The 25,173-nt window shown below is 35.9% G+C and overlaps 4 protein-coding genes across 5 annotated transcripts; 2 read left to right on the top strand and 2 right to left on the bottom strand.

The window, feature by feature from the left end:
• Window positions 1–714: 714 nt before the first annotated feature.
• LOC103941254 (disease resistance protein RPM1-like) lies at window positions 715–3,916 on the top strand. Its single transcript, XM_009351448.3, has one exon. It carries the CDS (start codon window positions 854–856, stop codon window positions 3,707–3,709), a length of 2,856 nt encoding a protein of 951 aa, XP_009349723.1. The 5' UTR covers window positions 715–853; the 3' UTR covers window positions 3,710–3,916.
• Window positions 3,917–7,334: 3,418 nt separating this feature from the next.
• On the top strand, window positions 7,335–10,647 carry LOC103935479. Its single transcript, XM_048590794.1, has 13 exons — window positions 7,335–7,494; window positions 7,772–7,924; window positions 8,103–8,253; window positions 8,375–8,468; window positions 8,669–8,722; window positions 8,820–8,902; window positions 8,992–9,028; window positions 9,142–9,204; window positions 9,433–9,486; window positions 9,574–9,632; window positions 9,887–9,965; window positions 10,052–10,114; window positions 10,582–10,647. The coding sequence occupies exons 1-13, from the start codon at window positions 7,335–7,337 to the stop codon at window positions 10,645–10,647; spliced, it is 1,116 nt and encodes a 371-aa protein (XP_048446751.1).
• Window positions 10,648–11,713: 1,066 nt separating this feature from the next.
• LOC103935464 (cysteine and histidine-rich domain-containing protein RAR1) lies at window positions 11,714–14,365 on the bottom strand. Its single transcript, XM_009345232.3, has 6 exons — window positions 14,096–14,365; window positions 13,747–13,749; window positions 13,565–13,647; window positions 13,205–13,359; window positions 12,132–12,367; window positions 11,714–12,048 (listed from the first exon to the last, which is right to left on the bottom strand). Exons 1-6 carry the CDS (start codon window positions 14,198–14,200, stop codon window positions 11,953–11,955), a joined length of 678 nt encoding a protein of 225 aa, XP_009343507.2. The 5' UTR covers window positions 14,201–14,365; the 3' UTR covers window positions 11,714–11,952.
• A 643-nt stretch (window positions 14,366–15,008) lies between these two features.
• Window positions 15,009–20,384, bottom strand: LOC103941247 (K(+) efflux antiporter 5). Of its 2 annotated transcripts, none has more exons than XM_009351440.3 (20): window positions 20,162–20,384; window positions 20,005–20,048; window positions 19,755–19,822; window positions 19,544–19,628; window positions 19,355–19,416; window positions 19,162–19,237; window positions 18,918–18,992; window positions 18,282–18,353; window positions 18,056–18,139; window positions 17,890–17,958; window positions 17,705–17,782; window positions 17,501–17,589; window positions 17,196–17,292; window positions 17,046–17,099; window positions 16,622–16,717; window positions 16,217–16,405; window positions 16,043–16,120; window positions 15,742–15,786; window positions 15,545–15,640; window positions 15,009–15,376 (listed from the first exon to the last, which is right to left on the bottom strand). In XM_009351440.3, exons 1-20 carry the CDS (start codon window positions 20,382–20,384, stop codon window positions 15,332–15,334), a joined length of 1,725 nt encoding a protein of 574 aa, XP_009349715.1. In that variant the 3' UTR covers window positions 15,009–15,331. The 2 variants fall into 2 exon arrangements, with proteins under 2 accessions (XP_009349715.1, XP_048446563.1); XM_048590606.1 differs by having other exon boundaries at window positions 15,009–15,386; window positions 15,546–15,640.
• Window positions 20,385–25,173: the final 4,789 nt, after the last annotated feature.

Genomic DNA, 25,173 nt, shown 5'->3' with positions numbered 1-25,173 from the left:
CTCCTCATCAAAAAATCGTGACTTTTGAAATTTAATCCAACAACTAAAGTTATTATAACTTTTAAAGTGAGCCTCTATATATTAACTGTTTGATCAAATTTCAAGGATTCAGATTATTTGATAAGGAGGATTAGGTGAAAGGGATCCTTTCCGGAGCCCTTTTCATAATATACCAGCAGTTCTTGAATTATTGAAAATTGAATCACAACAAGACTACAATATGATATGATGGATTGAAAAGGGATATTCTTTGGATCTCTTTCTCCTAATCAACAAAATCAAAAAATCAGTGCCGTTAAAATTTGATCAAACGACTAAATTTATTATAATTTTTAAAATGAATCTCTATTTAGTACCGTTTGATCAAATTTTAATGGCACGAACTTCCCTATTGATTATCTAACTCAATATGAGCTAATCGCTGCCTTATCACATCATAATTCAATATGAGCCAATCGCTGTCTTATCACATCACTTCCACAGTTTAATTCACCTTGCATTTCGTCTGCAATGGATTCGGATTTCATCGGGATTCAAAATATGGGGATATTAGAGATCCTTATATCTTAATCATTCATTGTGTATTGTGCGATCAGAAATTATTTGATGTTTTCATTTAAAATTAAACATAAATAGTATCTGACGAAAACTAATCGTACGATGTACAATGAATGGTTAGGATGTGAGTATCTCTATAATTCCCACCAGGTGAATTCAAAGAGGATCCTCTTCCGTCTGCAACCTAACCAGAAATACTGCACACAGAATTCTAAAATGTTCAAAATTTCATATAATTGAGCAAATATTAATCAATTATAGATGTTTTGTCTACCAGAAAGGGGAAGAATACAAAATGGCAGAACACATTGTATGCTTTGTGATCGACAAGTTAGTTCAACTACTCATCACCGCAGAAGCAAACCTTTCGAGAAATGCACGTACTGAAGTTGGTTTCATCAAAGATGAACTCGAGAGCATCCGATCATTCCTCAAGGAAGCAGATGCTAAGGCTGCAGCAGCAGATGGAGAGACGGGGAATGACGGTGTCAAAACTTGGGTCAATCAAGTAAGAGAAGCAGCTTTTTACATTGAAGATGTAATTGATGAATATTTGCTCCGCATCTTACGGCATCATCAACACCATGGATTCCTTCGTTTTTTCCACAAAATTATCCGGTTGGCTAAAAATATGAGATCACAGAATGGGATAGTTTTGAAAGCTCACGGTATAAAAGAATTGGTTCGTGAAATCAAGGAGAGAAGTGAAAGATATGGATTCAAATCCCTTGATCAGCAAGGCCAGAGCAGTGGAGAAAAGACTCCACCGTTGAACGACCCTCGAGTGGCTTCCCTTTTCATTGGGGAAGCTGAAATCGTGGGGATTGAATGTGCCAGAGATGAGCTAACTCGTTTGTTGGTAGAAGGAGCACCGAGACGTGAAGTGATATCAGTGGTTGGTATGGGAGGACTTGGGAAAACCACTCTTGCCAAGAAAGTATATGACCAGAAGAAGGTGATGGCACACTTTGATTGCTATGCTTGGATTACGGTGTCCCAGTCGTACAGGGTTCAGGATCTTCTGAGGACGGTAATCAAAAAGTTCTACACTTCAAGGAAGGAGCGTTTCCCAGAGGAAATTGACACAATGGACGAGGAGTCCCTGATTAGCACATCAAGAGAGTATTTGCAGCAAAAGAGGTACGTTGTTGTGTTTGATGATGTATGGAAAGTAGATTTTTGGGGGTCTATAGAACATGCCTTACCCGATAATAAGGGCGGACGAATAATTATCACTACACGGATTCAAGATGTTGCCAACTTTTGCAAAAGATCATGTTTTGTTCATGTTCATCACTTGCAGCCTCTGCCTCCAAACAAGGCATGGGAATTGTTTTGTAGAAAGGCATTTCAGTTTGAACTGGAGGGAAATTGTCCTGGAGAGTTGGAAGAGTTGTCTCTTAACATCGTCAAAAGATGCGAAGGACTACCTTTGGCAATTGTTTCCATAGGTGGTCTGCTGTCAACGAAAGTTAAAGTTGTGTCTGAATGGCAGAAGTTATACAATAGCTTAAGTTCAGAGTTAGAAAGCAATCCCCACCTTACAAGCCTCACAAGAATCCTATCCCTCAGCTATCACCATCTACCGTATTACCTAAAATCGTGTGTATTATACTTTGGCATCTTTCCCAAGGATTACTCAATTAGTTGCATAAGATTAGTTCGGTTGTGGATCGCCGAAGGTTTTGTGAAACCGAAGAGGGGCAAGACACTAGAAGAGGTTGGAAAGGAATACTTGATGGAGCTAATTCACAGAAGCCTGGTTCAAGTTACAGAAGTTTACATTGATGGAAAAGCTCGAGGTTGTAGAGTTCATGATCTATTGCACGACGTCCTCCTTAAGAAGGGGTTGGATTCGAGCTTTTGTCATGTGTTATCAAAAGACGAGTCGACTTTTAAACCAACAACTCGACGTCTCTCAATGGACATCAGTCCCTCTGAGGCCCTGGGAGGCATTACACAATCTCATATTCGTTCCGTATTTACTTTCAACCTAGAAGAATGGCCCGAGTCTTTTCTTCATACATTGAGTGGAAGCATTAAACTTCTGAAAGTATTGGATTTCCTGGATGCTCCAATCAATCAACTTCCGAAATATGTGGGGGATTTGTATCTCTTGACGTATTTAAGCCTGAGGAATACAAAGGTGAAGTTGCTTCCAGACTCCATAGGCAATCTACAAAACTTGGAAACCCTGGATCTAAAACAGTCTCTGGTGTATGAAATACCAGCCAAGATCAATAAGCTTGTTAAGCTGCGGTATCTTTTGGCCCACCATTGTGACCACAACTACGACGTGGGTTTGTTGTTGAATATGGAAAATGGAGTGAAGATACATGAAGGTATTGGATGCTTACAAGCTTTGCAAAAACTGTCCTATGTGGAGGTGAATCATGGAGGGATCAGGCTAATCAAAGAACTGGGAAAGTTAAGACAGCTGCGGAAGTTAGGCCTAAAAAACTTGAAAAGTGAAGATGGAAGGGCTGTGTGTGCTTCTATTGAAAAGATGAACCACCTTGAATCTCTACGTTTAACTGCAATAAATGAAGATGAAGTCCTTGATCTAGAATCCATTTCAACTCCACCACAATTTATTCGTTCTCTTGGCTTGACAGGGCGTTTAGGGCAGTTGCCAGGTTGGATTTCAAATCTTCAACACCTCGTCAGGATAGGCATTGTTTGGTCAAGGTTAAGAGATTCAAGAGATTCCCCACTAAAAGCCCTTCAAAATCTTCCTAATCTGTTGGAGCTATTGTTGTATATCAATGCATATGATGGTGTGCAGCTGCATTTTGAGGAAGGAGGATTTCAGAAACTTAGGAAGCTACATCTCAGGGAAATGATGGGACTAAATTCGTTGATCATAGACGATGGTGTCATGCCTCTTCTCCAAGAGTTTCACATTGGACCTTCCCCACAATTGAAGGAGGTGCCCTCTGGCATCCACCATCTCCGAAATCTGACAAATCTTTATTTCTATGACATGCCAAAGGAGTTCGCGCGACAAATGGATCCAAAAAATGGCCAACATTATTGGATTGTTGAACATATACAAAATGTTCGTTTTTGTAACAATGACGGACAAAGATGGGTTGCATATGAAACTCAAGCCCTGCGTGATTCCAACTTTTCTCTTTGGTTGAATGCTTGATTCCAACTTGTGAAACCAAGCATGGGAATGGGACATGTTTTGGTTAAGAGTTTGGTTGTTAGCTCTGTATCCTAGTTTCTCTTGCAGGTTGACTGGGAGGGGGCTCTTTCTCTTCTGTTTTCTTTTTGTCGTCCAATCGTATTCCTAGCATTTTCCTTGTAATTTTATTGGTGGCTGCAATAAAAATATCCTATCTAATTAATTTTCTCTAGGAAAATGATAAACTGTATGCTCTTTTTAACCTTACTTTGATAATTGAAGTTAAAATATTAAATTTTTACTATTTTTTATCTTACCAATTCTTTACTATTTTATATTCTTTATGTTAATTTGTAATCTCTAAGATATTTTGTTAATCAAAGGGTAGATTTTGTGGATTATAGAAATTTCATGAATCATGATTGAGCCTTCTCTTTTTGTATGCACAGAATCTGTGGTTTGATTAAAAAATAAAAAAATTAAGTACAAGATGTAAAGGTCAGGACATACGGCCTGATCATTCTTGACACGACCCGATAACCTGACACGACACGACAAGAAATTAACAGGTGTTCGGGTCGACACGATAACGAATCGGGTCGTTATTGTGCAACCCGATAAGCACCTGTTAAGATAAACGGGTTGGTTTAGGTATATACGTGGGTAACACAATACACGATAAGCAAAATATTATTTTTATATTTTTATAACACTAAAAAAATATTATATATATTATATATATTAATTTAACAATTTTATACCCCTAAAAACCACAATAATTATATATATATATATATATATATTAAATATTAAAAATTGGTGACCACTAGATTGGTTTAAATATACATATCATTCAATTTCTTAAGTGTTATATATACAAAATAAATAAATTTAAATCTACTTAATAAATATATATATATATATATATAGACACCATTGAACTTGATGGGATACAAATTCTACGAAACTAATTTGAATGATCCAACCGTCAAACTTGTTTGTATATGCATCGAGATCGCATCAGCAAAAAATCGCAAAAAAGAAACATTCAGAGATTAAGTAACGAGACAAACTTTTCGACGATTATCAACGAAAAATTACGATTTAACGGTTATTTTAACTCCGATTTTGATGATTTTTTATAGCTACACTCCTTGACCCTATATGAATATAATGAATGAACTCGATCTTCAATTTAAAATATTTACAGTAGTTGATACCACAAAATCTTATGTTATACTTAATGAAAGTATGAATAAACTCTTAAGTGTTAGTGAATCTATTATTTTAATGGGATACGCATTCTACGAAACTAGTTTCAACGATCCAACCGTCAAACTTGTTTGAATATACTTCAAGATCGTATACGCCAAAAATTGCAAAAAATAAACATTTAGATATCAAGTAACGGGACAAAAATTTTCGACGGTTATCAATGCAAAATCACGATTTAACGGTTATTTTAACTCCGGTTTTGATGATTTTTTATAGTTACACTCCTTGATCCTATATGAATACAATGAATGAACTTGATCTTCAATTTAAAATATTTACACTAGTGGATACCACAAAATCTTATGCTATACTTAATGAAAGTATGAATAAACTTTTAAGTGTTAGTGAATCTATTGTTTTGATGGGATAGACATTCTACGAAACTAGTTTCAACAATCCAATCGTCAAACATGTTTGTATATGCTTCGAGATCACATATGCCAAAAATTGCAGAAAACAAACATTCAAAGATCAAGTAACGGGACAAAACTTTTTGACGGTTATCAACAAAAAATCACGATTTAATGGTTATTTTAACTCTGATTTTGATGATTTTTTATATCTACACTTCTTGACCCTATATGAATACAATGAATGAACTCGATCTTCAATTTAAAATATTTACAGTAGTTGATACCACAAAATCTTATACTATACTTAATGAAAGTATGAATAAACTCTTAAGTGTTAGTGAATCTATTGTTTTGATGGGATACACATTCTACGAAACTAGTTTCAACGATCCAACTGTCAAACATATTTGTATATACTTCAAGATCGCATACGCCAAAAATTGCAAAAAACAAACATTCAAAGATCAAGTAATGGGACAAAACTTTTCGACGGTTATCAACGAAAAATCACGATTTAACAGTTATTTTAACTCCGATTTGGATGATTTTTTACAGCTACACTCCTTAACCTTATTTGAATACAATGAATGAATTAGATCTTCAATTTAAAATATTTACCCTAATGGATACTACAAAATCTTATTTTATACTTGATGAAAGTATAAATAAACTCTAGGCGTTAGTGAATTTATCGTTTTGATGGGATACGCATGATTTCAATGATCCAACCGTCAAACGTGTTTGTATATGTTTCAAGATCGCATACGCCAAAAATCCCAAAAAACAAACATTCAGAGATCAAGTAACGGGACAAAACTTTTCAATGGTTATCAACGAAAAATCACGATTTAACGGTTATTTTAACTCTGATTTTGTTGATTTTTTACAGCTACACTCATTGACCCCATATGAATACAATGAATGAATTCGATATTCAATTTAAAATATTTACACTAGTGGATACCACAAAATCTTATGTCATGATAATCGATGAAAATTGAGGATTTTGTAAAAGGAATTACGTGCAAGCTTTGAGTTCCATTGGTAAGGTTTAAAATTTTGAGAAAAGTTTCACAACCTTGAAAACAAAAACTCTTTCATTTTACATATCCTTGCACATTTAATATTTTGTAATAGACTAGTAGTGTATGGATATTTATTTATTAGGCTCTTGTTTTCAAGTGTAGATGTAGTACTTAAGCGACAAATGTGCTTTAATGTGTTGAAGTAATATTTATGTGGTAATGTGTGGTATGTGCAAATTTAAGGAAAAAAATACATTTTTTTTAACGGGTCATAACGGGTCGGGTCACTTTATCCATTGGGTAAAGTGACCTGACCTGTTAAGGACCCGTTAAGATAACAGGTGTGACACGACACGATCCGTTAAGATAAAAGGTGTGACATGACACGACCCGTTAAGATAAAAGGTGTGACATGACACGACCCGTTAAGATAACATGTGTTACACGAAAACAACATGAACACGACAGAAACGATCCGTTTGCCAGGCCGCGGAGTGGATCCCACGATTTCAAAATTCTGGAGCGGAGGAACGTTTCCCCCAAACTTGGGCGCTAAAAAAAGTCGTCGTCCTCTGTCTTCGTCGTGTTTCCCTTTCTGGCTGAGTTTGCCTTCTTAAACCAACCCGAAATTCTCGCCCCCATACAAATATTCAAATCTTCCATTTCTTCCCTTCACAAATTGCCAATTAGGGTTTCACATTGACCTTGATCAAAACTTCCACGTACATATATATTTATATATAATCTCTCTCTCCCTGTGTTTCTGAATTTTGATTTCCCGGGAAAGTTTCGAACCCGCTTCTTCGAAAGTCTCCGAAAGCTTTTCGACAAAAGAAAAATCCAAAATATTTGTGATGTAAAAAAGGAAATAAATTTTAAAACACGCATGGAATTGGCTGGTTCATTTGCCTGAAAGTTGGTTCAGGTAGGGAGAGATGGAGGGAGGGAGGGGAGAGAGAGATTGAGGGAGGAGAGAGAGAGATGGACGAAGAAATGGTGGAGTTCGCGAGGGAGGCTTTCGAGGGGGATGAAATTGACATGGACTACGAATTCGATGCGCCCAAGTTCTACGACTTCACTAGGCCGGAATCCGATTGGGAGGCCGAGGAGGCGGAGGAATGGTTCCGGTCAGCCGGAGGCTATCAGCCCTCGCGTAAGCGATTTCCAGAACATTTGTTTGTTGGTTTCTTATCATGTCCCAAAAACAATGAATTTTGGATCATCTCCTATGATTACCACATTAATAATGATCGTTTTCTGCTAATTAATTTCAACATCTACATGTTTAGTTCATGCATTTTAATTATGTTACGTTGTTTTATATGAAAAGATTAGAGATTAATTGAATTATAAATATTGTAATTTGATTGGATTAATTTGTTACCACTAACTTTGTTTTTTCTTTGTTTAATTTGTTTCAAATCCTTTAGCTTTCCTTGAAAAATTGTTGAATTGGCAAAACGAGAATCATCCGGTACCTATAAAAACATCCGTGGAATCGAAAGATGTTGAAATTACTAGATGCAGTAACTCGAATAAAACATCCGCGGAAGTCTCTGCGTCTGTAGATGATAATGACAAAGGTACATTCTGCCTCATAGACTCATTTCTTATTAGATTTTCAACGCAATGTGATAGTTCGTTGTAAAATTACTACACTTGGAAAATTTTATTTCTGTTTTTTGAATCGGATTTGCCTGAATTAGTACATGAAATTGTATCTTACTGTTATGCTTTATGTTCATGTTACAACACGATTAGAGTTTTCTAATCACATGGCTCAAGACACTCCGAAAACCAAACTGAAGTCCCCGGGTAAGTCACCACATCTATCAAGGAGTTCAACGTTAATGAAACCCACGGCGAGTCAGTTGGCAAAGCAAAACCACCAACGAGAGGTTCACTCCAATCGGTTATTAAGGAGGTGCCATTATTTTTCTCTGATGTTTCTGTTGTCATCAATGTATCTTTTGTTCTAATTGTTTGGTGGTCTAGTTTTCTAACTTTTCCCATTTTCCTACTCTTGATTACAGAGTTGCGAAAAAGCTCGGGAAACTTTATGAGAAATCACAGAATTCTCCGCCACCTACGAAAAGGCAGAAGTTGGAGGCTGGCTATGTACGCAAGGTGCACTTAGACAATTTTTCATTTGATAGTTTGGCATCTGTGATTTATTTTATCTTCGTTTAATCGCGTATGTGAATATGATCTTTATGACTATGAGCTTGTTACACTTAAGTCAAATGGCGTACTTAATCATGAAGTTCAATAGTTTATGAATCCTTTGCAAGAATTTCCGAGGGGCTCACGATATACTTGTGACGCAGGTTGCTGAACAACTCAAGCATCAACCTCTCTGGTTACATAAGGCGGCAAAAAAGGTAACACCAAAGAAGGATGATGTGCTTTCGATTGTGGAAAGGACATTTTATCTTCATTCGAAATGAGAAAAAAGTAGTTTTTCGTGGTGTCCTGCAGGTCGGAGCTGATGCTGCTAGACCTAAAGTTACAGTGCCGAAAGAACCAAACCTGGAAACAGCAAATCGAGCACAAAGACGTAGGTACATTCACTTCTTGCGTGGTTTTAGTAAAATATTTTGTTTGATCTATGAAGGTCTACCTACTGAGCTTATAACACTGTGATCGTCAGGTACAAGTTTAATGCCAAACCAGGAGAACAATCTAAAGTAAGTTGGTAGTCCTTTCAACGCTCAAATTGAAATTGTTCGTTAAGTTTGAAGATGTTGGAATATTATACGGTTTGATGATTTTTCGTTTTTTTTTATATTTTGATATGCAGATTCACAGGGATCCTCCATGGCCTAGCCCGAAAAAGAGCACAATACCAGCAGCAGAGTTTCAGGTAATCATAAAACGTTGTAATGTATTTCTTTGGTGTGTCTTTGCAAGGGAGAGAAACTTCGACAAAGCTGCCCTTGTTAGGCAGCGTGGGTCAGACGAGACCAAAATACATAAATGTTTCATGACATGGCTACACAATCCTACCAAACTTTTCTCTTACCAAAAGCAAAATGACTTGACTTGTGGTAACAAATGCACTGCATAACGTTCTTAATTTGATTACTATCAGATGTTTCGCCTTCGAACATCAACGCGAGCTACGCAACAGACATTTAATCACCATGTAACCTTCTGAAACTTGTCCGATTATGCGAATTTGAACTTACTAATTTTTCTCAACTCTTACGACGAAATAATATTGTCACTGCAGGTAACAAATGGACCTGATTCTAGTAATTTATCAGAAAATGAAACAACAGAAATCAAAGGGTAACTAAATCTGCCTCGTAGCTTGTCAATTCAATCCCATCTTGTTTCATTTAAATGTAGTGTAACCTTGATTCGTAGAATTTTTCGATCTTCAAAACGCTTGATATTTACTTTTACGGTTATCAATTCCAACAGTAAACGCTTGAAAATTAAGAATCGAAATAAATACAATTTTCCGTTCTATATAAGTAAACATGTCAGCAAATGAGAATCATTGTTGCTATTATATGTTTTGATATTACTGTTTTGCACAGGCCAAACTCCGTGCATGCCTTAAAGCAAGAGAAAAGTGAAATGATATATAAGTGCGTAGCATGCTCTCTTAAAAATAAGGTAAATCCAACTATGCCTTCTTCTTTATTTTTTTTTCATCTTTTGTATGTGAATAATTTTAATCCCATGCTTTAAATTGTATGCAGGAATTGAAGTTTGCAATCGAAAAGAGATGCCTAAAGGAGCCACCAACAGATTTATTTAGTAAGGTATGAACAATATCTAAGTGCAACAATTTTACGTAAGAACTTACATGCAACTGGAACGTCAAGATGACGGTAACAAATCAGTTTAAAATATCGCCACCAAAACATCTAAGAACATCTCCAATGGAGAAATGCAAACATCAGATTTACATTTCTAGGAGATGTAACTACCCCAATTGGAGAGATGTAAGTTTCAAATTCTATTTATTGCTCTCCCTTTGATGGGAGGGTCAACCTCCAAAAGATGTAAATTTATATTTTAATTTACATCTCATGGCAAAAATGAATAATTTACATTGCGTTATTAGAATGTCTTCCGGCCAACTGAAAATGTAAAATGTCACTTTCAAGGTATTTTGCCTTGTCCATTGGAAAGGCTCTAATTGCATGTAAGTTTTTCCTGTCGTATTTAATTTATTCAACTTTTCAACTGTTCAACTCCTCATTATCTTATCTTTAACATTTTTCAGCTCTCCCTTTCATCCGACGCACAGCATAATACAAAACCTCAGTCAAAAAGTGCCTTTGCCTGCTAAGATTAACCACTAATCTCTCTTCGTAAACGTGATTAGTGAAACTCAGAGTAGACCAAGCTCCGAATTTGTAATACTAATACACGATTGATTGCTTCCACTAATTGAATTAAGGCCACAAAAGTGAACAGGCCAAAGCTCCTTGCACCAAGATAATGAGGTAAATTATACGTTTATATCATCTACTATTTTCTCTGGCTCATTAATTTTGCTCCAGGAGCAGAGCATGAGATATATTTGACTAAACTGAATTTATCTTTCTGCGTAGAGCTCGTAGTTTCGTGATACGTAAATGGTTATTAAGCGGGTCCTAAGTTGTTGAAGACGGCAAAATGTTGTGAAGGAAAAATCGGTGGTTTGGCGCGGGAGCATTATATCATTGTGTGAGTAACAGGAGAGGAGACGATTGCTCGATTAGAAAACAAATTTTAGCATGATTTGGGAAGTTGGTTATCTTATATTGTGATCCTACAACACGAATTCTGCCTATGAAGTATAAGTTAACTTTGTTTTGGAATTATGAACAGAGAAAAAAGATAAAAAAAAAATTTGAATGCTTACAATCTGAATGGATGCTTCTTTTAATTTCTGAATTTTTTTTTATTTACTTTGCATGGGCCATATTGCTACAAGAGAATCGCACGATTTATTACGAACGGCTAGGATTAAGTGGTCTGCAGGACCCGCTCACAAGGTTCTAGAGAGGATCCGAGTCCAGCCTCGAGGGCACGAACTTGAGCAAATGGTCCTATCTAAACTAATCCTCTCTAACAAGCCAGAGATCTTCCAGTATGCTCAAAACACGAGATGGTAGATCATGTGTCACTATACATGAGCAAATTCACATAGGAGGCAAAGGCAATATTTGTCAACAGCAGTTTTTCACTTATTTACCATCCATCTGCCTTCTATCACACACTAATTTACTGAATAACGGCGTACAAACGCATGATATCAGACGGTTAAACCTGCTACTCATATAGATCCCTAGCAATAGCAATGAGTGAAGAAACAGTTTTGACTTGTACGAGAGAAGACAGTGAAACAAGCAAATCCGAGATGATCAGAGTGAACGACAATCAAATGATCACATGTATAGCGGTAAAAAGTTCGATTTCCACACAATAAATTCGTTTCAATTTAACAAGAACACAGGACAAGACAATTCATATATTCTAAAGGTGATACAGAGAGAAGCTAAATATTCCTGGAAGACAGTTGCACGACATGATTTTCAGTTCAACAACAAAAAGAAAATTTCGCACAAAACAGACGGTAAAAACAAACCATCCTTCCCTGCATCTGATGTTAAGATACCGGGTCAGCATTGTGCCAACCTTTGGTGCATGGAGGAATGCTCATAAATTCATCAAATTCCTTTACGTGAACGTCACAGCACTTCCACTGCAATACCAAAAGAAAAAACTGTTATTCAAATTATACATATTTATATAGGACTGAATTGACAATTATAGTAGTACACTCACCCCTCTCACTCTGTCGTGGAAAATAGCAGGCCCGGGATGGTAACTGCATGCATTCTCGTGGTTATCTTTCTCTTTGAAAGTTTGACCACATCCCTTATTCGTACACGTCTGGGGCTGGTTTATGTCAACAATCTTTTTCGGTGGAGCAGAAGTGCCTTGATCATCAGTAATGCTTTCTGGAATTGGAGTTGTTTCCACATTTACAGGCTTTGATTTTAGTTCTTTGGCTTGTGCACCTGGAAAAGGAACATCACTCAGCTGCTCGAAATGCAATACAAATTGCTAGAAATCAGGGATAAACTATTCAATCATTGAGAAGATTGTGTATTTTATGAAGAATAAAATACACAGCTAGTTTGATTCAAGAAGATTAAAACCACAACAAATCCAAATACACTAGGCCTTTGTTGTGTTTTGCATCTCCTCGGGGCCAACGACTGGTACTGACCAAAAAAACGATCCCAAAACCAGACGAATGGAATATTCATTATTTCCCCCAAATTGTATTTCAATCACCTTGTATCAAATCCTATTACAGTTACCTTTCTTAAATGGGATGTCATTAGTTCGCCAAAAAAGTCATTGTGCAACATTTTATGTTTTGAAACAAAAATACACTTACGAGAAGTGCCAATGACTTTTCTGGAGCGCCAAGAACATCCCCCTTTTAAATTTCCTATTACTGATATCTATAAATGTTAAGGATCATTACCACGGCCTCGGAGATTGAATTCACCAATCACAATGAGAAGGCAAATTACAATCTCTAATAGTTGTATCATACTTAGCATTCATGAACAATTAGATAACATGTTCAGAACTCTTGGGGGCTGTTTGGTATCCTTCTTGGATCCAATTTTTTGTTTTTGAAACTAATGAGTACTAAGTAATTTAGCTACATTCTTCATTTTTGAAACCGATAAATTGTGTTTTCAAATTGAATACAAAACAACCCCTTAGTTTTTTATACAATTTCCATGCAAAAATGAACCAACTTCCTGACACATTACACCAAGTATGAAGAATAGACAGTAATCAAATGCTGAAAGCAACAAGCGTCAAATGAAACAAACCATGTTCCGAACAGAAAAAACCCTGGCGACACCTAGAGCAGGACTGTTTTGACAATGCATCAGTAGCAGGAGCTGCAGTAGGAGCAGGAACAGGAGCCTTAGGCTTCGGCTTCGCCAACACTGGTTTCTCTGTTGTGTGTTTACCTGTCTTACATCTGCATTCACCAAATAGAGAAAAGAAAGAAAAGGAGACTTAAGTAACGAACTGAAACTAACAAAAATCTAAAATCCGCAATTAATTCAGGACTCAAGAATTCGAAAAACAATCAAAATTTGCTTCAAATGTCAGCGTTACAACAATTCAACTCCGTTGCGGAGTGCTGGGGCAAGCTTAATAATACTAGCGACATCGGTGCTTACCCTGGTAATTCTAAAAATAAGGTGAAATCATGACTTCTTTTCTTGCAACAACTCCACTCTTTAATCCCATCATGAAATATAGGCTGGGAAAAACAAACACATTGTGCTTAATTTATGGCATCGAACTAAACGCAAATGTAAAGAAACGCGATGTAACAACTAAATCAACAGGCAATACTTACTCCCTGAAAAGTTCGACGATGCCGATGCAGTCAGCCAACCCCAAACATGCAAGAAAACAAAACTGAATTAAAAGGCATAATAATTAAAAGCCTTCATAGTTTACAAAACAAGCAAGGGAACACCTTAATTAGATACACAATGTGCAGAATTTGGATCAATTAAACCCAAATTTAGTTTGAAATTAGTGTAAACTAATTACAAGGTGATTACTTTTAAGATTCAAGTCAGCTGTTGGGATATTGTAATTATTCAAATTGAACCGAAAGAAAAAGGGAAAACGATAATCTTCTTCGCTTCTCTCACATCCAAACCAGAGCACAGTAAGAGAGAGAGAGAGAGAGAGAGTACCGAATCGTGGTATTGACAGGAACCTTCAGGATTGTCGTCGTCGGAAAACATGGCGTTGCAGCCAATTCGCTGGCATTTCAACAGCGCTGTCCGCTGACCCTCCATCCTCTCAACTCCTCGATCTCTCTGTCTGTCTCAGAAAAATACCAGGAAAACGAGAAGGGAAAACAAGAAGAAGATGAAGGAAAAAGACGACGGAGGAGGAGGAGGAAGACCAAAAAAGAATGACTTGGAACTGGGTAAGTCCAACAAAGCTCAAAAAACAGATTCGTACTTGATATTCCCGGAAAGAGTCCGGATCCTTCCATCTAACCTTTCCGTCAGATAATTCGGACTTTTGAAATTTGATCAAATGACTAAAAACACATACTTAGTTTAAAAATTATAATAACTTTAGCCGTTAAATCAAATTTCAAACATCTAAATTATTTAATAAGAAATATTACGTAGAAATGATCCGGAAATAATCCTTGTGCCCACTCTCTTTTTCCTAGAAAGTACGCCCGCCTTGTGCCCTTTTACTTTGTCATCGGACTCGGGAGCCCATTGCCCCGTGACGGCCCGGCCCGCGAGAGAAAGTTCCGTGAAAATTGTACTTGTATGTTTCTCGTATCCATAGTCCTGTATATGGTGCAATGCGGCATAATCACGTTGGCTAGAGCAGCTGAAGCAGAACTGCTTCTGTATCCTAGTTCGAATCCTTCTTACCTAATTTAGATTCGTTGAGAATATTACCTATGTCTCGATATGATTCACCGACCTATTACATTTTATGTTGCCTTTTCCTACTAGAATTTACAAAAGAATCTTCAATTTAATAGATTTGGCTGTATAGGAAAATTTATGCGTTTTTAGAGATTAGAGGGTTCATAACTAAATTGAAAGTTGAAGGAAATATCAGAACACTGCTTCATAACATAAGGAAAATCATAGTATTTCTTCAAAAAAAAAAATGATTCTGAAGTCCATTTTTTGGGTACGATACAGTTTCCTAATAATCTCTAGTATTTGCAGCAACTTTTTTCTCCAAATAGACTACCATGCACACTTGAAGAGGAGCCCTACATAAAGAGTCCTATTTACAAAAATCCTCAAAAAAATTACAAAAATTATATGTTCTGTACACGATAATTCTCGAAGCAGGAACTGAACATCTTGAAGATATTCACAAATCATACACAACTGAATTCGTAACCTGGTATGAGTCATGACCGGATAGTTGATAGACAGGGAAGATCACAATATTCGGTTGTGCTGTACGTCAATCATCGCAGCTTTCTCCTGTAAAAGCGGAGAAAGAAGGAAATAAGCCAAGACTCGAACTGTGGATAGCTTTCAGATGCAAATTACAGTTTTAACTACTGAATGTATATCCATCCCGCTGCGCGGATATGCATTTTCAAAGAGAGATGGGAGGCATGTGCTTCAAAGAGGGGGAAAGAGAGAGACCTCGTTATATGGAGTTCCCTCAGAAGGAAACCAGCGCATAAGAACTCCTAGATTCATTATGGCAGGAGTCAGCTTAAACATGAGAGGAGTTGTAACCTGTAATATCATTTACTCGAGTAAGTTGTGTAAAGAGACTGCACGAGAGAGAAAATTATTGGAGTCGTTCTCCACAAAAGGAAACATCAAAATAAAATTACCAGGCTAAGCGCTGTTGTTCCGAGAAGAAGCAGGTACATTTTCCCCTGTGAAAAATAGTTTGAAAAGACAATGATTAGAAAATTAAGATGAAATCGAGGAAAATATGTAGATGCTATTTTGTGAATGCAAATTGACTGCAAGATGTGATTTCTTTCATTCAAGAATCAGGACCATAACAGTTGGGCTTCAAAACAAAATCCAGGTAAAGAAATTCAATAAGTTATCCGATTCAACTTAAAATGCTAATGCATGCCCTCCATCCCCAGATTACCATGATGAACCATAAGAGAGATAAGTTACCTCAACAAGATTAAGATTCGAGGCTCGACTTAAGAGAACAAAAGCAAATTCTCCAATTTGAGCAAGTGAGACTCCAACCTATAAAAAGGAAGCGAGTTTTAAAAATTAGGAAACTACAAAATCAGCTTATCTGCCAGAAATAAGATATGACTTGAATCTTATAAATCAGCTTACCACAAATGATGTCCTAAAGCTATATCCAAAGGCCTTGGTAACAATTGTAGCAACGGCAGTCTTTACAACTATAACTAGAATAACAGATGCTAGCAGTATGTCGACATGGCTCCACAAGAAATGAACATGTATGAGCATTCCAATACTCGAAAGGAAGAGAGCAGCAAATAGGTTACGAATTGGTTCCACCTGCAATGTTCAAGAACATCAAATACAAGCATTAAACATGAATCATACAGTGAAATCCACACTTTTTTTTTCAAGCTACTAGGTTTATCAAACACGTACACAAAGAAGCCCCAAAGGAGTCCACCACCGTCATTTCTTAAGTAAAGCAAGGGGGAAAACGAAAGTAACAAATAAACATGACTGCAATACGTAAGTATTAGAAATCCAGAAGAGTACCTGGTCTAAAGTATGCTGTGCAAGGTCAGTGGTTGATATCATAACCCCAGCCAGAAATGAACCCAACTCAAGGCTAAGGCCCAACTTATCACTACACTGAAAAGGTTACAAGAGACTCATTAGAATTAAAATAGCGTTGAGAATTACAAATATGTAGAAAGATCCCCGCATAAAACCATATTACTGTTATTGTGTAACCAGAAATTCGGGAAATTCAAGTTGAGCAACAACTCAGCAACCAATCCTCGGCCAACATTGGACCAACAATCAACTATGCTGATTACGATGTGTAAAAAAACAGAACAGCACTTAAAAGTAAGCAGATGGAGCAGGAAGACTAAATCCGGAGGCCATTAGCATTTTGAATAGTATTTACCCTTGAATAAGAAACTTGAAAAAAATAATAATAATAATTTCCACTTACCCAAGCGGATAATAAGCAGAAAGCCACAACAGCAAGCTGATAAAGCTCATTTGTCTGATCCACCATAAGAATTATAAATGAGCCAATGAAATTATTAAAAGTCAAGACAAAAAGCTAAATATCTTACTCTACTAGACCATCAAAACTTACTTGAGAGGACAAATGCATCATCAGTTTCAGAAAGCGAGGAACAAATGACCAACACAATACCGAGGCAGCACCGAGATATAGTGACAACACCAGCAAGCTGAAGTAACAACAAATTACAATAATCGTTTGCAACAAGCTCTTAATTAGGATGTTGGACTTGGACTGGAAAAATAATTACTTTTAAAAACCAGATAAAAATGACCCTCATTTTCATTATGGCAGCAAAGCGAAAAAAAAAAATTTGGAACAGAAAAGAATAAAAGGAAAAATGAAATATGTCATAGAAGCTGCAGAAGAAGACATACAGCTTCCCCACTGATACCATTCCTTGGAAAAGACCGCTATGACCACCCAAAACTGGGAGCAAAGCAAACAGTAAACCAACAGCACAATCCTGAAATAAGCCACGGTGAAGGAACATATGGATATGCATCAGAAACAAGGGTTATTACCAAAAATTCCCTTCATCAATAAACCCACCACCTAAGTTTTCAGACTTCAAAACCTACCTGGAAAATGAGTGTTCCAATTGTTACTTGACCATGAAGAGCACTACTACTATTCTTTTCTGCAAGAAATTTCACCACCTGGTAAAAGGAAATGAGAAAGGAATGAAGTGCAGTTGAAATTAAGAAACAAGCAACCAATGAAGTAAGTAAAGTGGCATCATATTATTGAAGGATAGAAAACCTACCACTGCTGTTGATGACATTGACAGGAAGGAACCAACAAAAATTCCCTCAGACAACTTTGCTCCACATAACTGAAAAATAAGAAAAAGGGCAAGCCTATTGTTCACTTTGACAGGATTTAACTAGTTACTTGTATGAAAATTTAGTTATCAAGATTGAACACCATACAATAGCAGTTATGGCACACAGGAACATAAATGTCATGATTTGAAGAAGGCCTCCAATAACAGCTACAGGGCCCACGGCTTTTAACTGCACCAATGACAGGTTAAATGGCTATTGTAAACAAAGGCGAATTTCATCCTCGCCCTCCCCCAGGATATCAAAAAGAAACTTTTTCATAAATTATACAGCATAACAGACAGTAAACTTAAATTTCCCAAGTCTAACATACCTTAGCCAAAGAAAACTCCAAACCTAGAGCAAAAAGAAGAAATACAACACCAAACTGTGCAACAGTTTCAACCTGTAATGAAATCAAAAAGGAATCAAACAAGATTATATATAGAAGAAAACGGAGACCAGTGCTCGGATTTCAGGTAAATGGTTGACCAAAACCAAATAATTAAACATGGATTTCAAGAAAACAACTATTATTCTTTTATTTCTAAATTGTCAAAGAGGAATTGACATTCTGATATGGATAAACGGCATTAAATTTTGCAGAAATCTAGAAAAGGAGCAATCTTTTTACACTTCTGACTTTCTAAACTTTACTAAATTTGACGTTCAAAACCTTTGGTTAATAGATACTCCAATGCATATTGAAAGAATTTACAGGACAATAGGAGTTTTCTTTTAAGAAAAAAATATCCACACTCCTAAACTGAAGGAAGAGGGCAACTTTAATATAGTGTTGCTGAATAATAGATGCTGCTAATAAGTAATATTTCATAAAGGTCATTTTATATTGAAATGAGCATGAATGAGAGTTTGAACAAAGTACATAGAAGAGAAAAAACTATACTGAAACCTTGAACTCCGAATCAGAAAACAAAGAACTTTTAACTGATCATAATTAACAACAAACCTGCACCATTTCACTGACGAACGTCAGACCCCCTGGTCCAATGAGAGAACCGGCAAGCAGGTATCCTACAATAACCTATTATATGCATATAAATTAGAACAGATAACCTAGAAGTCACATCATGTGAATCACTATGCTGAAAAGTTTATAAAGTTGGATCATATAGATCATGAACTATAAAGGAACATTAAGCTGGAGCTGAAGAAAAAAAATATGAAAAAGTGGTTAAGAGTTAAAGACGTACCGGTTGTCCCAAACAAGAAAAGAGAATTCCACCAACGGCAGCAGACACTATGATAACCACCAGATCAGAAATTAATCTGCCAAAATACCAAGTGTTACCCATCAGTCATAGATGCATCAAGAAGACAAATAAAAACTCGGAACTGCAATTAACTGTTATTGGGGAGAGTCAGGAAAGGGATACGTAGAGATACCTCAAATCTACTTGAAGTACCGGATATTTGGATTTCTTGTTTGACATCACAAACACATTATCCTACCATTAAATAAGTGAAATAAGTTAATAGGGTTAATGTAAAGCTAAAAACTATAATAATTATGCCCACGAACCCTGCCAGAGCTATTAACATAAAAAATTCACTACTAACGGCTTTTCAAAGTACCTTTTTGTCAATCAAGGTTGTTGTTTCTTCAGAATCTTCATTCTCCAGGGAAAAAACACCTTCAAAATCAAATGGTTTCGTGCCACTGACAAGTAGAAAAAGCAGTAGATATTACAACAACATAGCAAGATCTTATTCCGCTACGAATTCAATATCTTGTCAAGGAACAACCATCTTAGGATCAAAAGATTTAATTTTTACATTCACATACTTTCCAACTTGTGTATCATTTTTCTTGCCCTTCTCGTGAGTGATTTTCGCCACAGTCTCTAATACAGCCTGCAAAGCATAATCACAATGCAGAATTGTTTCGGCGTAAAACTAATCGAAAGTTTCTAAATTGAATTGTTTCGGCATAATCACAATCCATAATCACACTGCAGAATTGTTTCGGACTAAAAATAACCGTAAAGTATCGCAATTTGGTACAAGAAAAATCAGAAGAGTAACAAAAACCCTACTTGTTGATCGGCCACACTGCTGTTAAAGCTGGCCCCGTCAGATCCTACACAAAGTTGAAGCCAAAAAAATGTTAATTAACTACAATTACGATAATAAACGAAAAATTAACTACAAAATGCAAAATGCAAGTTAACAAAAAATGCAAAGGAGCTAAACCTTCGGGCTGATCGTTCTCGGAGAACTCCTTCTCGAGGACGCGATCGAACATTTTGGCAATGGTGCCGTCGCCGGAATCCGGCGCGGAGGAGTTGGTCATGTTGCCGTAGAACCTCTCCCGGATTTCCTTATCAGATCTCGCGGAAACCGAAACCCTAGCGCAAATCAAAATCGTCAGAAGACAATAGCAGAATCCAAACACGCATCGTTTTCTCTTGGCCATCAAATGTGGAAGAAAAGCTACCCCAATCCAATCTATCTCTCTCTCTCTCTCTCTTCTTTCTCTCTCTAGATGTTTGGAACCGGGATTTGGAAATTTTCAGAGGGGGAGAAAGAGAGGAATTGAATTAAATTGAATTGGAAGCGTGCGAGAAAAGGAAGACGAAAGCTTTTATGTGAGATTGCAAAGGAGGAAGAAACGAGTTGGTTTAAAAGTCCAGTGTGTTCGTTTTCCAACTTCTTGGTTGTTAATTGGGATTTTTTTAGTCGTTGAGGGCGGGACGGCGCACCCGAAAATATATAATTCGGTTTTTTTTTTTCCTTTCTATTTATTTTTCTTTTGTTCTGAATAATGGGCTTTTAAAGATAAAAATAGAAGGCGTGAGCAACATAATGATTTGAAATTTCTTCAATACTTTTAATATTTTTGTAAAAATTGTGAAAACATATGAAATCTATATATATAAAGTGAGCACCTTAAAATGGTGAAACATTTTAAATACCATAATTGCCCTTTGAGAATTTCATAAATTACAATTGAACCAAAAGAAGCTAAAGTATTTAACCATATTTTTATTTTGAATGAGTTTAATATTTAAAATTATGTCTAATAAGACGACAACACCTAAAATGACTTAAACTATGACAACGATATTCGTGTAGTATAAATTATACACAACTCATTCATCCATCAGGTAATTAAAATGCAAGACTTGGTGACAAGAGATTTACAACTAACGATAACTTGACGTAATCTACTTATTGCCATGTCACCACCTTCGTTTAGGACATAGGATTTATGCATCTATGCTAAAAATCGGATAAAACTACCAAATTGAGTCCATTGGTTCGGTTTGGCGGATTTTGTTTTATTTCACTAAACTTACTCAATCGACGTAATTAGATTTAACATCAAGAAAATTGATGGTTTATGATTTAAATTGTTTTGCATGTCTATATCAAATAAAGATTTTTATTTTATTTTAACATTGTGTTAATCTGAGCACTCTTTTGATTTATATCAATTCATGAAACATGTCTTACCTTTAAAACTCTAACCCGTCTTTTTTTTATCTCTTTAGTTATACTTAAACCGCTAGCTATCCTTCTATAGAAGTTGTAGTAGTTTGAAAAGGAGTTTCGTTGCTCCCATGAACGGCACTGCATCCATTCTTAAATATCTACTAATTAATAAAACACTTATTATCAATTAAAATTCTAAGAAATTATCAGTTTAACCCTCTAATTAAAATAGAATATGAATAAAAAATATGGGATAAAAATATAATTTCACACAATCAAATTTTGCAGTTTTTTTTTTCAATTTTACCTACATGTAATCCTAACATATCTCTAATTAAAAAAAAAAAATTCTCACTCTCACATTCTCTATCACTCTCTTCCTCTCTCCTTCTATTTCAAAAACAAAAATTAAAAATTTTCTTACACACTTTGTTTGTGTCCATATGCTAATTTTGATTAAAATTGACTGCTTTCGCATATATTTTTTATATATTAATTAAATATCCACAAATTGCCATATGGCAATCCCTAATGTTTCATTTTCATCATTTCTATTGACGGCAACTAATATCCATATCGCTTTTATCCATTAATATTTCCACAAATTTGTGAAACTTTATAGACTAAGGGCTGATTTGATATTGTTGTGTTTTGAAAAAAAGTTATATCTGCTATGTTATGAGAATAAGCAACTGTGAAATAAAGCATGTCTAAAAGACCAAACTATTAGAGCATCCCCAGCGTGGGGTTTAGCTCGGGGGACGGGCTCCAAAACGGAGGCCTGAGTGAAGGTGGATCGGCTCCAGCGTGGGGAAGCCGGGGGGAAGGGGCAGGCCCGAGGGCCAGGCCCGTGAGAAATTGACAGGCCTTGAGCCCGGGGTGGGAGTGACGCCATGCTGACGCCAGGGTGGCGTCAGCGTATTATTTAATTTTTTTTGTGTCAGGCGCGTGCACCCCACCCGCGCGTGGGGGCGTGTCCTGACACGTTAATCAGAAAAAAAAAAGTTTTGTCTGTTACCGTTGGGAAGCCACGTGGCTTCCCACGGTACGTTAGATCCTAACGGTCACTTAATGTGGACCGTTAGATCTCAACGGTAAAAAAAAATAAAACTGTCAGATTTAATATCCACCGTTCGATCTGAGATCAACGGTGGATATTAAAATGCTTTATAAATTAAAAAATAAATGAAAAAATAGTTTAAAAAATCTGAAAAGTTACCGTTCTGACACGTGGCACAATCTGGAGCGTTGGAATTCAAATTTTTTTATATCCAACGGTAGAGATTAATTAATTGAATAAAAATTAAAAAAAAAGTGTTAAAAATTCAAAAAATTTCAAAAAAATATCTGAAAAATCTGAAAAAAAAATTGTAAAAAAAATTGTTTTTACTTTTCTATAAATACCTTCTCATTATCATCTACCTTCACAACAATTTCATATTTTCTCAACTACTTTCAATCACATTCCTTTCTTTGTCTCAAAGTTTGAATCCATTTTTTTTCAACAAAATGACCACTGGTGCAGGTACGAATTGGTCGCTTATTGAAGATGTTGCGTTGTGTACTAGCTGGGTTGAAGTTACTCATAGTTCGCTTACGGGTAATGAGATGCAGTTGCGAGAAATGTGGAGTCTTATTCATACCAATTTTCTTGAGAAAATTGGTGGGAAAAGAACCAAAGAATCGATGTCCAGTCGTTGGAAATTACTTAGCCAATCGTTTAGTACGTGGAGAGACGCTTTGGCACAAGCTAGTAATAATATTCGAAGTGGGGAAAATTACTCGGATATGGTAACAAGATATTATTATTTATTGTTTGTATTCTTTATTTGTTACGTACAAAATTTATTATTTATTGTTACTTATTTGTTACATTATAATTATGTTGTTTGTTACATTATAATTATGTTGTTTGTATTATTAATTTGTTTGTTACATTATAATTATGTTATTGTTACTTATTTGTTACATTTATTTGTTACATTATAATTATGTTATTGTTACTTATTTGTTACATTTACTTGTTATGATTAACATGACATATATATATATATATATATATATTTATTTGTTAATTATTTTCATTATTTACTAAACTTGAAGCCTTCTTACTTATTTTCATTATCTTTGTTACTTATATATATATATATATATGTATATATTTGCTAGTTACTTATTTTCATTATAATTATTTATTTGTATTATTTATTTTTATTGTGTAGGAACTTCAAGCACAAGCTTGGTACGCTGCCAAAACCAAAAGCAAAAATAAATCATTCAACCGGTGGGAATGTTGGAATATTGTCAAAGATTGTCCTAAATTTAGAGTTGTGCCAGTTGGTCCAGAAGTGCACATGAACAGCACCCCTCTACACTCTACACCTGATCATGAGAGAGCAGATGATGCAGAAGAAGTGCCCGAAACGCCCCTCCCTGAACAAGCGTCGGGTTCGACCCGTTTTCCAATTAGGCCTTAAGGTAAGAAGGCTACAAAGAGAAAAGGGAGTGCTTCCAAGAACGATTATGCAAAGTTCATGGAAGAACTTACTCGCCAAGGTGAATTGACTTTGGCGAGGGAACTGGCGAAAGATGAGGCTGATAAGGCTGATAAGGCATCAAAAGCAGCAGCTGTTGAGAGAGATTTTTATGCTAATGAGAGAGAAAGATAGCTACTTAGGCAAGAAAGGGAACATGTTAGAGAAGAAAGACGAGCTCAACAAGATCGTGAGATTATGAACATGTCTTTAGAAGGGAAGTCTCCAAATTCTAAATTTTTTTGGAAGTCAGAGAAAGCGGACGTGATGCGAAGGAGGCGTGCAAGAGAAACAATAGCAAGCCAAGGTGGTTCTAGCACCGCAAGAGAAGATCATCCTAGCACCACAAATTGGTTAAGTGATGATGAATAGAGTACTTTTTGTAATCGGAGCCCATAATTTTCCAATCACTTTGGGTTGTAATTTATTATTTATTGTTTGTATTATTTATGTTGTTTCCATGTTCATGAATATTTATTCAAATTAATTTGGTAAGTTATTTATATTAAGAATTAATTTGGTAAGTTATTTAATTTGGTAAGTTATTTATGTTGTTAAAAGTCCATTAAAAGTCCATCGTTCTAATTAAAAGTCCTTTACATAGATTACATATACTAAGAATTACATAAACATAAACATAAAAAAATTACATAAACATACTAAGAATTACATATACTAAGAATTACATAAACATAAACATAAACATACTAGGAATTACATATACTAAGAATTACATAAACATAAACATAAAAAAATTACATAAACATACTAAGAATTACATATACTAAGAATTACATAAACATAAACATAAAAAAATTACATAAACATACCAAATAATAAAACACACCAAATAAAATAACATAAACATACCAAATTCAAAATAACACACTAAAATGAACTTAATTATCTTCAGCTTGTTTCAATGCCCACTGGTGCTCTATCAAGTCAATTTGTCGGGCATTGTGCATGTCTGGCATTTGAAATGCAGTATATCGTTGAATGAACCTTTCATTGTAACGTCCATCCCTTTGTAATGGCTCATGTTGCACGGGGTCATCGGTGGCGTCATGAGCACAATATATACGTGTTCTTGAATTGTTCATCGGGTCTGGCTCATATTCATCAACAGCTTCATAATCGTACTCATCTTCCACAATCATGTTGTGAAGAATGATGCACGTCATCATGATGGATCGAAGCGACTCTACATCAAACAATCTAGCAGCACCCCTGACG

The sequence above is a fragment of a genome, unplaced genomic scaffold (assembly GCF_019419815.1).
Source record: "Pyrus x bretschneideri cultivar Hongxiangsu unplaced genomic scaffold, Pyrus_bretschneideri_v1 Contig32, whole genome shotgun sequence".
Lineage (NCBI taxonomy): Eukaryota > Viridiplantae > Streptophyta > Magnoliopsida > Rosales > Rosaceae > Pyrus > Pyrus x bretschneideri.
The sequence above is the reverse complement of the archived record's forward strand: the minus strand, read 5'-3'. Positions and strand labels throughout refer to the sequence as shown.

Coding starts and splice junctions, on each gene's coding strand:
- LOC103941254 (XM_009351448.3), top strand. CDS start 854: ATGGCAGAACACATTGTATGCTTTGTGATCGACAAGTTAGTTCAACTA.
- LOC103935479 (XM_048590794.1), top strand. CDS start 7,335: ATGGTGGAGTTCGCGAGGGAGGCTTTCGAGGGGGATGAAATTGACATG. Junction 7,925..8,102: donor TGTAGATGATAATGACAAAG/GTACATTCTGCC, acceptor CAACACGATTAG/AGTTTTCTAATCACATGGCT. Junction 9,966..10,051: donor CATGCTCTCTTAAAAATAAG/GTAAATCCAACT, acceptor AATTGTATGCAG/GAATTGAAGTTTGCAATCGA.
- LOC103935464 (XM_009345232.3), bottom strand. CDS start 14,200: ATGGAGGGTCAGCGGACAGCGCTGTTGAAATGCCAGCGAATTGGCTGC. Junction 12,368..13,204: donor TTTTTTCTGTTCGGAACATG/GTTTGTTTCATT, acceptor TTCCTTTTCCAG/GTGCACAAGCCAAAGAACTA. Junction 12,049..12,131: donor TCCACGACAGAGTGAGAGGG/GTGAGTGTACTA, acceptor TTGGTATTGCAG/TGGAAGTGCTGTGACGTTCA.
- LOC103941247 (XM_048590606.1), bottom strand. CDS start 20,384: ATGGCCAAGAGAAAACGATGCGTGTTTGGATTCTGCTATTGTCTTCTG. Junction 17,959..18,055: donor TGTGTGCCATAACTGCTATT/GTATGGTGTTCA, acceptor CTTATTTTTCAG/TTATGTGGAGCAAAGTTGTC. Junction 17,100..17,195: donor TGATGCATTTGTCCTCTCAA/GTAAGTTTTGAT, acceptor ATGGTGGATCAG/ACAAATGAGCTTTATCAGCT.